Here is a 15174-nt window from a genome sequence, read left to right on the forward strand (position 1 = left end):
CCACCGTCCAGAACCAACCGACGTAAACTTATCGGTGCTTGCATCTGGCCTCTTGTCGTCCGACTCCTTGGCGTCTCAGAAGTCTCTCTCCCTTCCTCTCTCTCTCTCACTCTCTCTCGATATACGCACCCAAATTACAAGTTACACTTATAACGCTTTCCGACACGAAGCGAGCAGCCTTATTTGTCTCCTAAACTTAAATCCCGAGTCTGCAACTCTTTCAAAATACTCCCACTTGTTGTTTGCGGGTATCTCGTATATACATGCCGAACTTCGAAAGCCGATCCCGACTTCGCCGGCATTGACAGAAGCCATTAGTTATGTAGAGAGGTGTGCTGGAAATCCGTGAAAGCTCGAAAACGAATGAAACCAAAGCAGAGAAACGACTTCCGAGAGTTCGAAAAGGATTGCTATATTTATACCAGAAAAATATTGCAGCTTTGGTTTTTCCGGTGAAAATCTACTTCTAAGATTTTCGTTAAACACTGTATTTATGAAATTCATCATAATTTTTCGCATAAATTTCATGAAAATACGATAATTTTCAAATTCGTCAAACAAGAATGTCGTTGATTAATACAAGTGACTTACTCTCTCTTTCTATGCATCACACTTCCTTCTCAGTCTTTGCACGTAACGATGCGAACGTTGTTTCACAAAGTCTACCGTACGCTATTTTAAGCCCTCTTACAAACATCGCTCTGTAGCTAATTTTGCTATAGGTTTAAACTTTTAACAAAAGTCAGCGCAGACTGAATGGCTCTATTTTTGAACCGTCTATTTTAAACAAAAAATAATGAATTGTTGTATATCGTACACGTATACAACAGCAATTATCTTCTACCTCTTCATTTTATCTCTCGTTTCTTTTTCTTACACAAAATTAATTACCGCAGTTCAATATTCAGATTCAATTCTCGCAATCGCGTATCTGGTTATAGTTATCGCCAAACGACCAGAACCCAACATCCATACCTTACAGATAATTGCATAACGTTACAAACACCGAACGAGAATAGAAACGTAGGTAATTGGACGACTGAAAACCGCTTGTATACCTAACACTGTCTACAGTTCATACAATGTGGGCAAAGACGAGAGCAATGTACTCCAAGTATTCCTGCAGACAGGTTATAGACACATTGCACGTGAATACCGAAAGACTTTATGGGTATAATTCTTTTTCCGCAGGATCAATTTAAATTACACCTAGGATTAAAATTTGGCATTGAAAATAATTACAATAAAAAAGTAACAAATCATAACTCAATTTTTCTAGAGTAGAATTGTTCGTTTGCAACATTTTCATTCCGTTTTTATGTGAATGCTGAATACATTTTTCAACCGAACCGTGTACGGTTTAAAAAAATAGTTCAATCGATTTTCAAAACCGCTCGACAGAACTTCGACGAATTTATGTGACTAAAGTTTCGTTTTGCGAAATTCGGAAATTGATTCGAACGTTTCGTACTAAATCGCGACCTATTGTTTATAATAATAATTCGCGGTACGCAGCAATGTGGCAAAAAAAAAAAAAAAAAAAAGAAACGGAGAACGGATCGTGGCGACAACATGGAAGTAAAAAATGAATCGCTGTTGAAATAATAAAAAAAGCTGGGATGTCAAGGTGGTAGGACGCCGTCCGTGGACCAGGTGGGAGTATGGGAATACCCAACGGGCGCTGGGCCAAAATCTGGCCGCTTTCCCATCGCCGAATATCTGTGAGAGATGGATCCAGCGGAGGGGATGACGGCATATAGCGTCGCGACGCCCGGCGTCAAATTTAGTCTCTACTCTACCCGGCAACACCGTTCAAAAACTCACTCCTTCAATACATTTCCAACACCAGACACAAGACATCAGCAACATGCCGGTACGTTGATACAGTTTTTTTTTAGTGCAATTTTTCACCCGATTTACAATCGATATTTAAATTAGAAATTCAAATTTTAGAGCCTTTCGGTGGAAAAAACAAGCTGCTTCGATAATTGCGAGTCTCAATCGATAATTGAAATTTTTTCCATTAAGCATCAAGTGGTTTATATTTTATTTTGAATTCCAGATTGATGATTTACAATCGTTAGCATCTCCTTTTCTCTCATTCAATTCAAGCTCCGCATTGAAGAAATCAAACTTTCAAGTTTTTCGGTGAAAAAACAATCTGCTTTGATACATGCGAGTTTCAATCGTTCACTAAAATTTTTTTCACGAAGCACGAAGTACTTTTTTTTATGACCTTGAAGGTACGAATATCGATCGTCCGATAAATTATCGAACAGTTACATATTCTACGATACCGTAATAATGTTTCTGACATTTTTTTTTTTTTTTCGAAATCTCATTTAACGTGTTTGTTTCTTTCTTTTTCTTCTATTTTACGTTTTCTGAATAGTCATCCCGCTTTTACGCAAACATTTTGAGAGTCCGTTCAACGGCCCGATGTCATTCTAAACGCAAAGATCACACACTCGTACAACTTTGACTTAAACTTTGAATGGTAATATCTGGAGAAGGATAAAAACAAAATCGCATTTATTAAGGAGCAGATTATCGTCCGTCAGTTACGTGTAATTTTTATTCATCCAGCGTGAAAAGTTCTTACAACAATGATATAAAATATTCAAGGAGTGGTTTTTATTTTTTCAGCGCAAGTTTTTAAACTGACAGTATTTTCAGTAAATCTTTTATTTATACCGTACGCCTGTAATCTCGGTATTTTGAGAGCGGTTGAAAGCGATAAATTTCCGATACACGAATACTTTCTAATACAAGATACGTATCATGTACGATTCATGCGAAAACGCAAGTCGTGTGCAAAATTACACCTCATTGACTTCGATGTAAGCTTAGAAATTGTAGGATCGTGTTTTATACACATAATTGTATGCGAACGCATTAATGTAAAACACCGATAATTCCGAATCGCTATAACGTAAAATTTTGGGGAAAATCAAGTAAAAGAGAAAAATCATCGGGGCGGTAAATAAATTGACAAACCAATTGATAGATGTTACGTAAAAAATGATCAAGATCAAGAATAAGTTTATACGATCTGTTCTATTCATTTCGAAATTTTGCTCATCTCCGGCTGTTATTCTGGCACGGCTTATGGAAACGGATTATCCCTACGAAAATAGAACTTAGTATACGAGAGTGATAAGATCTTTCAGGCAAATTTATCTACCGGTCCTTAAGTCTCTGAACAGCTGGCGAAATTGATCTCGTAGAAATTTCCTGCGGTAACAAATTTATCAGGTAAATCTTTATCACTTTTTTTATAATTTTCGATCATCGATATGTTGTCCGCAGCGTGCGCATCGATCGCAAGAAAAAAAAAAAAAGCAAGTTTTCTCGTTCACATAGAGCGAAGGAAAAAGAAAATGATCGACAAATGTTTATAAAGAGACACGCGTGAATAATGGAACGTAAATTTTTGAGGACCCTTCTTTTGAACTCTTACCGATTATCGTATTATGTTATACGATCTGCAGAAGTTTGGCAGCGCGGAAAACGAGGCGTGCAATAAAAATCTCTGTTACAACATCGTCGGAGTAGAACGCGAGTTGTTGCAGGTGTTGGACTTGACTTGGGGCCAAATTTTCCACTGGAACAACACAAGCTTGCACTGTTACCGCGGATCGTCGCGTCGTTATAACGTTGATCCGAAGTTCTGCAAATTATTATACAGTATGCGGTAATTTCATGCTAGATGTAAGTTCTCAATTACAGGTGATAACGATTTTTAAAAATCCGTACAACCAGTGTGGAGTTTCAAATTTCGGTGGAAATTTTTATTTATCAAGTACGCATTAACTTGAAAGTTATTTACCGAAGTTAAAAATGAATTTTCTTCATCGCGAAAAATCACAAATTACTTATTGTCAGTACAAAAAATTGAAAAACGGATTTGCTTAGATTTGTTATTTAATTCAATTGAAACCATACGGTCAATGAATTTAAATAATCAATTGTTTCTTTTTTGTAATCGAATGTTGGAAAGGATCGTTTTTCTCGCGCGAAAGTTACGCAAATTTATAACTAATATAACGTAATAACTACGCCAGAGTTCTCCTCAAGAGTTTTATTTTAATGCAGACCTGCAGCCGCAGACTCGCGTATAAAAGCCCAGCATCAGTATCCGTGGTGCATCTTTTTTTTTTCTTTTTTTATTCACTCTCTTAATACCGGATCCAAAAATAATACCCGGAGATAAATGAACGGCATGCTTACAATGTTACAGCTGCAACGAATGGCGTCGCGACGTTTGTCAAACTAGATCTGTAATACTGCACTATTTATGTAGGATTTTACTCGAGCCGCTCGTATTTTTAACTGCACGCGTGTAAACCGGATGCGGGAGGATTCGAGAACGTCTTTCCTCGAATTAGAATAGCGGATAAAACTTGTTACGACTTCCTCGGTAATTTTTTTTTTCATTTCTTTTATAAACTTCTAGTCATCCCTCCCATCTTTTATCCACGAGATCTATTAATCAAAGAACGACCTGTATACCCGTGCACGTATACACGTTTTGAAAATGGTCGAAAGTCGTGACGTTGGTAAATTCTGCCTGTGATCCAGAGTTGTAAATAAGCTAAAAGAGATCGAAACCTCGCCTGTATTCGCTATAAGTTTAATGCAAATCTCCGATGTTCGAGGACTGACGTCTTTTATACACGTACATAGGCTAAGAAAAACATAGATTTATAAATGTACATATGTGCCGAATGTATATGGAACGCGTGCGAGAAATCGAACGTATAAATTATAGATTTATAAACCGTACCGCGGGCTATAAATAAGAATTTATCGCTGCGCGAAGCTCAAGGTGGCCTCGACGATTCGCGTGTGCAAAATAGGGTATGTAACGGTACTAGATTTTGCAATAGTCATAGAGAACATCAGACTTGGCTGACAATTCTGGCAGAATTTTCATACCGCGTAAACGCAACGTGATTAACGATTTGGACACGGACGATATTTGATATCGTCTCCTTTTTCGTGCCGGTTGCAGTTGGCCAAAAATCGATACTTTTTATTTGTTTTACAATTACGAGGCGCGGAAGTCGGATATGAAAAATAATGGAACTGCGAAGAAAGATCGCTTTGAAATTATTAAATATTTAATTACCGAAACGGGTTTTCTTTTCTTTCGGTACTCAATTCGACATTGCGATTTCTGCATCGTAATCAATAGCGTTGCGATGTTGTAAAATTCAATGTTTAAATATTCCGAAATTTGGGAATTATTTCGTTAAATTTGTAGAAAATAGTCTTCAGAACGAACGAGCGAGTCATCGTAGAATAAAATCGAACCAATCTACCATATGTTTGATCATTTTTAAGCGATTTGAAATAAAGCAAACAAAGCACGTATTTAAACTTTCGTTTATAACTCGAGTAATTTCGTTTTGTATTTATTTTTTACGAGACTATATTTTCTCATATAATTTGATAAATACTCCGATAACATTAACGTAAAGCATCGGTATTCGGCCAAGCAAGATCCTCGTAATACTGGAGTGCATGGTAACCCAACACCCTCGGCTGTGTGTATATTAAAAGCTGCGTGTTTCCTGCGATCTATTCCGGGGGCGGACACTTTTAAACCAGAAGTTGATGGTGTATTACAAACACGCTGCAGGCGGGGTGAAAATGCTTCGCCCGGGAAGATAGATTTACGATTATTTCAGTGCAAGCTGCAAGCTGCGGTAGAATATAATCATTCACGCGGGAGTATTAATTATTCGATATTTGTTTTATCTTTAGCCCCGCAACAAGGAACAGGAAGCCGAGATTCTAGCGTGGATCGAAGCTGTGATCGGAGAAAAACTTCCGCCGGGAAATTACGAGGACATCCTTAAGGACGGCGTTATTCTTTGCAATTTAATAAACAAACTCGCTCCTGGTTCGGTGAAGAAAATTCAGACCAAGGGAACGAACTTCCAGCTTATGGAGAACGTCCAGAGGTTCGTATCAAGGAAATCGGGCAGCGACAGCTTTTCTCAGGCAGAAATTTAAACGAAGAAGTTACGAACACGAGCAAAAAGAAAAAAACATAATAAAATAAAATATTGCAAAACGGTAGTTAAAAACTGAATTCAATCAAGTTTAATTTCAACTCACTATGACTGAAAAAAACGATTGATTGATTAATCGCACAGCGCTAATTTCATCTCACGTTGATTGATCGTCAATTGAAATTCTATTCCAGAGATATTGCTCTGAGTAAATTAAACTTGATTGACTTCAGTTATGCACGAGTAAATTGAATTTTCAACTTCGTTTTCGCAATGTATTTTTGTTTTTTTTTTGGACTTGGTACTTCTTCGTTTAAACTTGTGCATCAAAATGCGAAACGCGATTAATCGAAGCTGGTGATTAATTGCATCGCGTACATCGTTACATGGTGATAGCATAATCTTTCATCACTCAAACTTAAAGTTTTCACGTAAATTATTATGTTTCGATGCATATTTTTATCAACCGACAGGTTCCAAGCCGCAATCAAAGCCTACGGCGTACCGCAGGAGGAAATTTTCCAAACCGCCGATTTATTCGAGAGGCGTAACATCGCTCAGGTTACGTTGTGCCTTTACGCTCTCGGCAGAATCGTGAGTATCCGTTGTAAAATAATTACATTAATGTATTAAAAAAAGAGCTCAACGATAACGGGTGTAATTACATGACACAGACACTGAGAGAAATTTCTACAGTCGCGATTCACGCGATACATTCCTTAACTATTTTCGTTTCTTAACATAATCGAAAAGTGTTATATAGTTCTGAATAAATAATGTGTCTAGTAGCTGTAAATAGATAGTCTTACGGTATGTGTTACTATTATTTCCGATTACGCTCACTTTTACGGACATTTTCTTTCGACTATTGCAATAATTTGATCGATTGTTGCAACAATAAATTAATTTTACCCTCCAAATTTCACTATTTTAGATTGAAAACCGAGCAAATCCGACGGGGGTGAGATTTTATTCTAAAAGATCTGTAAAGAGCTTGCTTAATTTTTGAAATATTATATTTCTATATATTTTCTGTACACTGAGAAAAATTTCATTTTTCATAGTAACTAGAAAAATTCGGTAAAACAGATATCGTTAAAAAAACTGTTTGAATATTGTTAGAATTACTAAAAACGAGGTACGCCTAACCATTTTGCGCTATCGTCGATCCTCTTTTGGTTATTGCAACGCAAAATCAGTTTGTTTGGTTTACTCTAATTTTTTAGTCAAACGTCAATTTATCCTTGTACGAGCATTAAATTTTCGCAACAGTTGTAAGAAAATATAGCAACAGCGATCGTAATGAGAAAGAATAGTAACGGATACTAGACTTTTTGGTAACAGCTGGAAAACTAATTTTAATTTTCTATCTAGAACAATATTTTTCGATTGTGGTAAAAGATGAAAATAGTTAAGGACTGATCTGTAACCGGAACTAATAATTTCTGTCAGTGTAGGGTATCCTAGTTTTTTACTTAAAAAAAATTCTAGAGTTCCCTAGGGCGCATATTCGTCTGAAGAAAATTTAGTTTACCGAAGAATCGGATTTAATATTGCCATGATCATAAAACGTCCTGTCGACAATCATAATCGTACTATAAATTACAGTCACTAAACACCACGTTTCTTTGTAATTTCAAAAATCTCAATTTAACTCAAAACATTTCTATCACGTATTGATAACTGAATGAATTATTTATTTATTTTTTTTTTCTTCTTCTCATATCGATGGAAAATTGATATAAACTTCGTGTTTACATCGTCAGACGCAAAAGCATCCCGAATACAATGGCCCAAGACTTGGACCAAAAATGGCAGAGAAGAACGAGAGAGAATTTACGGAAGCTCAGCTTCGCGCCAGCGAAGGACAAGTCAATTTACAGATGGGTTACAACAAGGGAGCGAGTCAGAGCGGACATGGCGGTTTCGGCAACACCAGGCACATGTAAATTAAACCTACACACACACACACTTACACACACACACACACACATACACGCAAACAGAAACACACACACGCGCGTTCGCGCGTATGGATAAAATTTATAGATAAATATGTAATATGTAAATGTGTCTGCGCGTATAATGCGGATGTAATTATAATATCATTATGTACAGTCGTTGAAAAATTTCATCATCAAGATTGATTGTAACGGCATTATTTACGAATAGACAATAATAATGGGTATAATATTGGGGGATCGGTGACAGTTTGAAAATTCCGTTATACGGTAATTACAATTACTATATTGTATTGTTTTAAAAAATGATATTGAAACTATTGTTTGATATCACGTACATGTTGAATTTCTTGATATACATAATTGAATTCATGAATTGCTTTTAACTTTCAGTGAAAAAAAAATATATATATATATATATACATGTATAATATAGTTTGTTGAAAAATTAGGAAAAAGATCGTTTTACTCTGTTGAAAAGATTAAATTAATAAATAAACCAAACGGACAAACAAATGTTCTATATACGTACACACATGTATACGTTACATACAATACACTTCACACTTGAATGATATTCATACACCAAAGAGACTCACACATATCCTAGTCATACACACACACACACACGCGCGCACACACACACACACACACACACACACACACACACACACACACACACACACACACACACACACACACGCACACACGAACACATACATTTATGCACAAGAAAAAAAAAGGAAGAAGAAGAAGCAGCAAACAATCTGCAGGTTTTCCAATTTTCATCGTATCCCGTTTACCGAATATCATAGAATTTCACTCACGATCAGCGACGTTGTGAATTGCATTTCGCTAATTTGCAATTTTTCGGAATCATCCGTTCTACTGTGAATAATTTGCAAAACACCCTAATTCAAATGTTTCACAGTATAATTCGCATTATACCTTTACAAGTAATAATATATATATATATTATATATACATATACACATAAGCATATCAACACTTATATATTATGACACACTTATTTTCCTCAACTGACGAAATTACGCTATACATACATGCATACAGACACACATACATATATATATATGCATGCATACATACACACATACATACACACATAATCGTAGGTAAACTAAAACTCACGTTATACTGTTTTTATTCATTATACATGAAAAATTCACTTCATTATTACATATAGTATATATATATATTTATTTGTTCATTTGTGGAAAGATAATAATAATAATACTATTTAATTATATATTCTACAGTAAATTTCTCTACATCCACACCATACACTGTTTATTTACTTTTCTTTATTATTATTTCCTTGCGCAAAACTATATACGAGATACATTTTAAACACTGAAAACACGCAAACACTCCGTTTATACGTATAATGACCGAATAATGTGAATAATAATTCGGAAACATTAAAATCATGATTTTGAACGAAAAAAAAAAATTTCACGCCAAGTGCGAAAAAGTTGGACATTGTAAACACTCGACAATACATCAATTTACACAACAAACACGAACGCGTTGAACTTTATACGCATTATACGTACAACGTATCGGAACTACACTCGCTAAACACTTGACATCAATTTACTAGGTGAATATAATTGTAATTTAAGCGAACAATTTATACCTTACAACGTGCAAGAAAAATTTATCAATTTTTTCTTTTACACGTAATTACTGCACTTACTCGTACATATTACACGTAACACAGAGTTACTTAACAACAAAAACACACACACACAAACGCACACAACACTTGTTCACTTTTACAGGTTTAGCCTGTTACGAAAGAAAAAAAAAAAAAAAAAATGGTTCGAATCGCTTTCTATTATTCAACTGCAGTGCTTTATTTGCCTGACCATTTTTGAATTGGCGGAATTCTTTTTTTTTTGTTTTTAATTTACTTTAAAATATAATGCTGAATTACAAGAACGAATAACAAACTTGGCGGGCTAAAACCTTCTCAATTACACACATGACACGTAAACACTTTTACACATTTCCACACACGCATACACACAATACACGCATACACGAGAACACTAATTACACTGCAATATTGTAATTCAATGTAAAACGTAACGGACAACAAAGTTTGCAAAATCGAGCCAACGGATGAAAAATTCAGTACCTACTTGATTTGAATATGTAAAGTTAAAAAGTCGCGTTTTTTATGCGTGGCTAGAATTCGCGCGAGATATATTTTTTCAAACCCTGCAGATTCACGGAAAGTTTGGAAGTTGGTATTATAATATGAAATTGTGAAATAATAAACCGATGTTTGAAAATTACAAATAAAAGCTAAGGATTTCCAGCGCTTCGATGATGCATGAATTAAATTTGCATATAATTTCGCATACATGTTTAAAATTGTAACGACGATCCGAATCTCACACATATAATAGGTACAGCGATATCTGAATCGAAATTGCTTCATCATTTTTACGATATTTTAATAATCAAGAGAATTACGTGGACTATAATAATAAATTGTTATTTGCTTTGTATCGCAAATTTATTATACTCGTTAATAAAAAAAAAAACAGCACTGCTATTTTCTACTATACATATCGTATACACGTATACCGTTTTTACTCATACCTGCAAAATATATTCGTCATACGATTAAGAAGGTGGGAATATTAAAGGTAAGTGAAAATAGTTGAAAAAAATATTTTCAGTACCGGTTACCGCTCAGTCCTTAACTATTTTCATTTCTTGAATGACTGAAAATTACGTGGATATAGAGCGAGAGAAAGAATTCGAGGAATTTCAAGGAAGATTGATTCAAATCGTATCTCTAATACCACGAAAACTTTCCACAACCACACGGAAATTACGGAGTTGTTGATAATTAATTCACTCAGTTTTGGTGGCGTTTGGCCAAGAATTTTGAAGAAGACGCATCTAGTCTTGGCAATTCGTGGAAGAGAATGTTGCAATGTGAAAGCATCTTGTGACTCAATTCTCACCCGGCTGTGTTACAGGTATAAATTTAATAATAATTTGCAAAGAATAATACATTTTCACTCCTTTTCTTAAAAATCCAACGTCTAATAATTTTTTTTACTCTGATTGCTTGTCGCTGTCGGGGGAATTTAAAAATGGAAAAATCACCGATTGTTTATATAGAATAAACGAATACTTTGTAATCGATTCGTTTTTTTTTTTTCATTTCTTTTCCTCGATTTCCGGCAAATGTCCTGAACGGTTTGCGTCTATACAACGATTAATTTCTAATACCTATAATGTATCAAAGCTTCGTCGGTTTGAAATAAGCGCAGTAATAACTTTTCGCCTTCATTTTTTCTATTATATAATATAAGGAAATAAAAAGCGACAAATGGGAATAAAAATTCACTTTAGAAAATTTTCATTCTTCATCTCAAATGATGAAATTATAAAAAAATAAAACTCGCTGTTCTTTTCAAAGTGTTACGTATAATTAAACCAAGAGTAAAATGTGTACACACGACTTATACCTGGATTCATATTGCTTGGAGGGATTTTCTGGCGCGTATTTTTACCTTTTAATTGGAATTTCATATTTATCTTGGCACAATACGTTACGTTGTACACGAATAGCGTTTCGTTATTTCTGGATGCGAATAACTCCTCATGACTAGCATCGCGCATACTTTATTGACTTTTCGCAAATCTAAACGGAATTTGAAAGTAAATTAGTCCGAGTAAACGCGTTCATCCGACGGAAGCGAAAAAAGAATTGCTATTCAAATTTTTCAAAGAGAAAACATTTTTGTTACTTGATATGTACCTAATTTCACCCATATTAAAGTTTTTCGTGTCAATTTCTCATACGTATATATACATACATACATATATGTATATATATATATATATATTATTTCTTCATTTATATATGGATATATATGTATTATAACAGGGGAAAATGAGAAATTACTCATACGCGTTAGAATATGCCGTTCTAAAATTAGCAACTCGAGGAAAGAAAAGCCGCGAAAATAATTTAGACTCGTTTAACTGAGTCACTCCCAGAAATAGAACCACCCATTGCGTTCCGCCAGCTATATATTACCAATATATGTATACCTTTGCTAACGTATGTAAGAAAAGTAAACGTCAAAATAACCACAATACGTCACAAGGAATTCTTTTTACACTTATATTCTGTTAAAAATGACATAGGCACGTATCGTCACAACCGTTATGAAATTCTATTTTTTTTTTTTTTTTACCTATGTACCGAGTGTTTTTTGTTTTCCACAAATTTTTAAATAAACTCATTTTCGTTATCAGTAAATGTATGAATTTTTTTTTTTTCATCATATAATTGGCAAAACCCGTGGATTCTGTTTACTCTACATTCGTATCTGTACAGGATCACTGCAAAATCTTAGATATATGTATAATATTTTGGTTAGCACGTATTGTGAAAACATCGAGACAGTTCTGGGTCAGATGCGGTATACTTAGAATCACGAACGTGACCTGAATCTGGGCTTCACGTTGTACAAAAAATGAAAGAATAAAATCACGAATTGCAGTCGAGGTTCCTCGAGGAAACAATAATTGAGTACATGTCAGGCTGTTCACTCTACACGCGTCAAAACCCAACGGAAGCTGAAAATCATCAGACACGAGTTGATCGATTAAATTCAACATCGAAGGGAAATTTAGCAGGTAAAGAGAGTACAAAACAACTCTGAACTTGCTTACTGACGGTTACAACCAACTTCAATGTGTATTTTCTCCCACTTCAACGAATTTAGGATCATTTCGTAACCCGTCGAAATTCACATTGCTTCATTTTCCTGTTGCATAAGTGTTTGAACTAGACTGAATCAGTCAATTAGTTGCACAATTGAGTAAGTTTACGAGTTACTGATCCTGTTTTTTGGTCGTATATGTTTGATCCTTGGTTCTAAAATTACCAAAAAATAAATCTCTAGTGTATAACGATCTAGCAATTGGTTTTAGTCCTCGAGAAATTTGAAATTTTTTACGTAAATTAATAATTACGGATAATAAAATGGTCAATAACTGTTAGACTTTGTACCTTACCAGAGAGAGTCGTGGACGTATATAAATTACAACCCGAGTACGTATAGAACAGCGAGAAGCTGCCGCTGTTGAGTCGCCTTCTCTTGAATGGATCTTTGCACACGGTTTTGTTTTCATTTCTCTCGACGTGCGTATAGTATGGTACACACAAACATTGCACACTGCCCTAACAGAGTGTTATACGTACGTATATACATCAGGCGGTCGAACGAAATGGTTTAGTTTCAGGCACCGTTCATGATCGAACTGTCAAGCGGCCAGCTGATCCCACGATTTTTACAACCCTCCTGAAGTTAGCTTAGAAGTACGATCTCTACGCGTATACGAAACTCAACGTATCTCTCTGTCGGTAAATTCGCTTGTAAGTCCAGAACTACCGAACCGATCTTCACTCCGTTTTTTTTTCTAGATCGCTGCGACGTTTGGCCAGATTTTAGAATATGTTTCGTTACAACCAGATCAATAGTTTCGGAGATATAACGATATTTGTAAGCCAAGTCGGAACGGGATACACACACTTCCCTAGTGAGAAATTTCTATTTCGTACAATATTGTAAATATGCATAGTATTTCGCAGATGATTGTTAATTTTAGTTAAAAATCGTAGTATCTTGTAGATTTTTTACCGAAAATCTACAAGTTTTAATGAATATACGAAATATCCCAATTTCCCTAAAAGTTACTAAAAAATCGTAGAAATGATTTTCACCAGATTTATACGTACGCTGAGAAAATTTTTACCGATGGAGGAAAGTTGCGTTGAAGAGCTTTCAAAGTCTCGACGAGTTGTACAAAAAAAGTTTAGCCTTCACAAGAATAGTAACGTTACTACGGTACGAGCGTAATGGCGAAGTGAATAAAGCGGTTATACGTCGACTCTTGAAACGTCGTATCGGCGTATAACGTGACTTGCAGATGGGGTTAAATTTTCCCGTGAGTGTAAAGAAGAGACGACGCTTGCTTACCTGCCACAACGGACGACCAGGCATTATCGGGGATGTCTTGATGCGGAACAGAGTCTCTTGGGAGGATAAAACGCGGCTGGGTCTGTGTGCTCAGAGACCGGAGTAAAGCGGCACAAAAAGTGTCGGCCGGTCCCCCGGTCCAGCGTATATAACCGTGACAAGGGTGCGGTGGTGTTGGTTGAGGCTGGGGGCGCTTCTATATATGGACCACTTACTCATTTATACAGCGTATATCGCGTACTAGCTGCGAGCTGATCCGCGATTTTAAGCTAACTTGCTTAAAAACAACTAGAAACCGCCGCTGCCGATGCTGCGGGGAAATATTTGACGGTAACTAGAGATGATAGCGTTATACCGTTCGATTTCAGTGCTGCATTCTGGGAATTACATCTATTGCCCAAAATTCACACAGTTTTATATGGAGGCTATTTTCAACGCGAGTTGCCAGGCGCTTTCGCGCCTAGCTCGCCGATCTTTGAGCATCATGGTACGCACGTACTCAAATCACGCACTCACGGATCGCTTTCGACCATGGTGTTGGAGCTTTGCCAAACTGATCTTTGACGCGTCACAAGGTCGCTGTACAGACGGAATTCACCGAGTGACGAAATGCTTTCACGACGTAACTTCGTTGTCAAGTGTCATTCAATACCGAAGACAAGTCCTGAGACAAGTTTGTCAAGAGATTATGAATGGAGTTAATGGTACATCGTTTCTGTCATTAAAATGATCGATAATTTCTACAGAGATGAACGATTGCCATGTGCAGCTGATTTTTTATATTTATTGAATTTAATTTCACAGGCAATTCAGCCGTCAATCAGTTACCAAATATTTTTATTCAGACCGCATAACGGCTGATTATAACATCCTTAGAACAAATCAGATCAGGTGAAAAGTATTATCAAAGACGCTATGTCGATTCGATTGGCACGATAACAACGCCGACGCGATCGTTTGTCTTATTTAATTAAGCACGACTACAGTCCGCGATGCCAAAGTACAGAGATGATCTAATCTGGGCGTCATGGTCCGTTTTTGTAAAAGCTTAGCCATGTCATAACTATAAGGTAGCGTGGCCGAGCGGTCTAAGGCGCTGGTTTAAGGCACCAGTCTCTTCGGAGGCGTGGGTTCGAATCCCACCGCTGCCAC

At 36.1% G+C, this 15174-nt stretch overlaps 2 protein-coding genes and 1 non-coding gene across 4 annotated transcripts in view; 2 read left to right on the forward strand and 1 right to left on the reverse strand.

Moving 5' to 3' along the window:
* LOC124303717 (muscle-specific protein 20-like) overlaps positions 1 to 14187 on the reverse strand; it is a 31683-nt gene extending 17496 nt beyond the window's left edge. Inside the window, exon 1 of one of the 2 annotated variants that reach the window (XM_046761292.1) lies at positions 14023 to 14187. In XM_046761292.1, the coding sequence (XP_046617248.1) occupies positions 14023 to 14046 (24 nt within the window). In that variant the 5' untranslated portion in view covers positions 14047 to 14187. Of the gene's footprint in view, positions 1 to 13057; positions 13190 to 14022 lie in introns of those variants that run through there. The other variant, XM_046761291.1, reaches the window with a different exon arrangement.
* On the forward strand, positions 1717 to 9884 carry LOC124303719 (myophilin). The gene is made up of 4 exons (XM_046761295.1): positions 1717 to 1873; positions 5770 to 5969; positions 6494 to 6614; positions 7787 to 9884. Exons 1-4 carry the CDS (start codon positions 1868 to 1870, stop codon positions 7967 to 7969), a joined length of 510 nt encoding a protein of 169 aa, XP_046617251.1. The 5' UTR covers positions 1717 to 1867; the 3' UTR covers positions 7970 to 9884.
* A 904-nt stretch (positions 14188 to 15091) lies between the features above and the next one.
* Positions 15092 to 15173, forward strand: Trnal-aag (transfer RNA leucine (anticodon AAG)). Its single transcript has one exon. It is a non-coding gene; the product is annotated as a tRNA-Leu (tRNA).
* Position 15174: the final 1 nt, after the last annotated feature.

The sequence above is a fragment of the Neodiprion virginianus genome, chromosome 4 (genome assembly GCF_021901495.1).
Source record: "Neodiprion virginianus isolate iyNeoVirg1 chromosome 4, iyNeoVirg1.1, whole genome shotgun sequence".
In the NCBI taxonomy this organism is placed as follows: domain Eukaryota; kingdom Metazoa; phylum Arthropoda; class Insecta; order Hymenoptera; family Diprionidae; genus Neodiprion; species Neodiprion virginianus.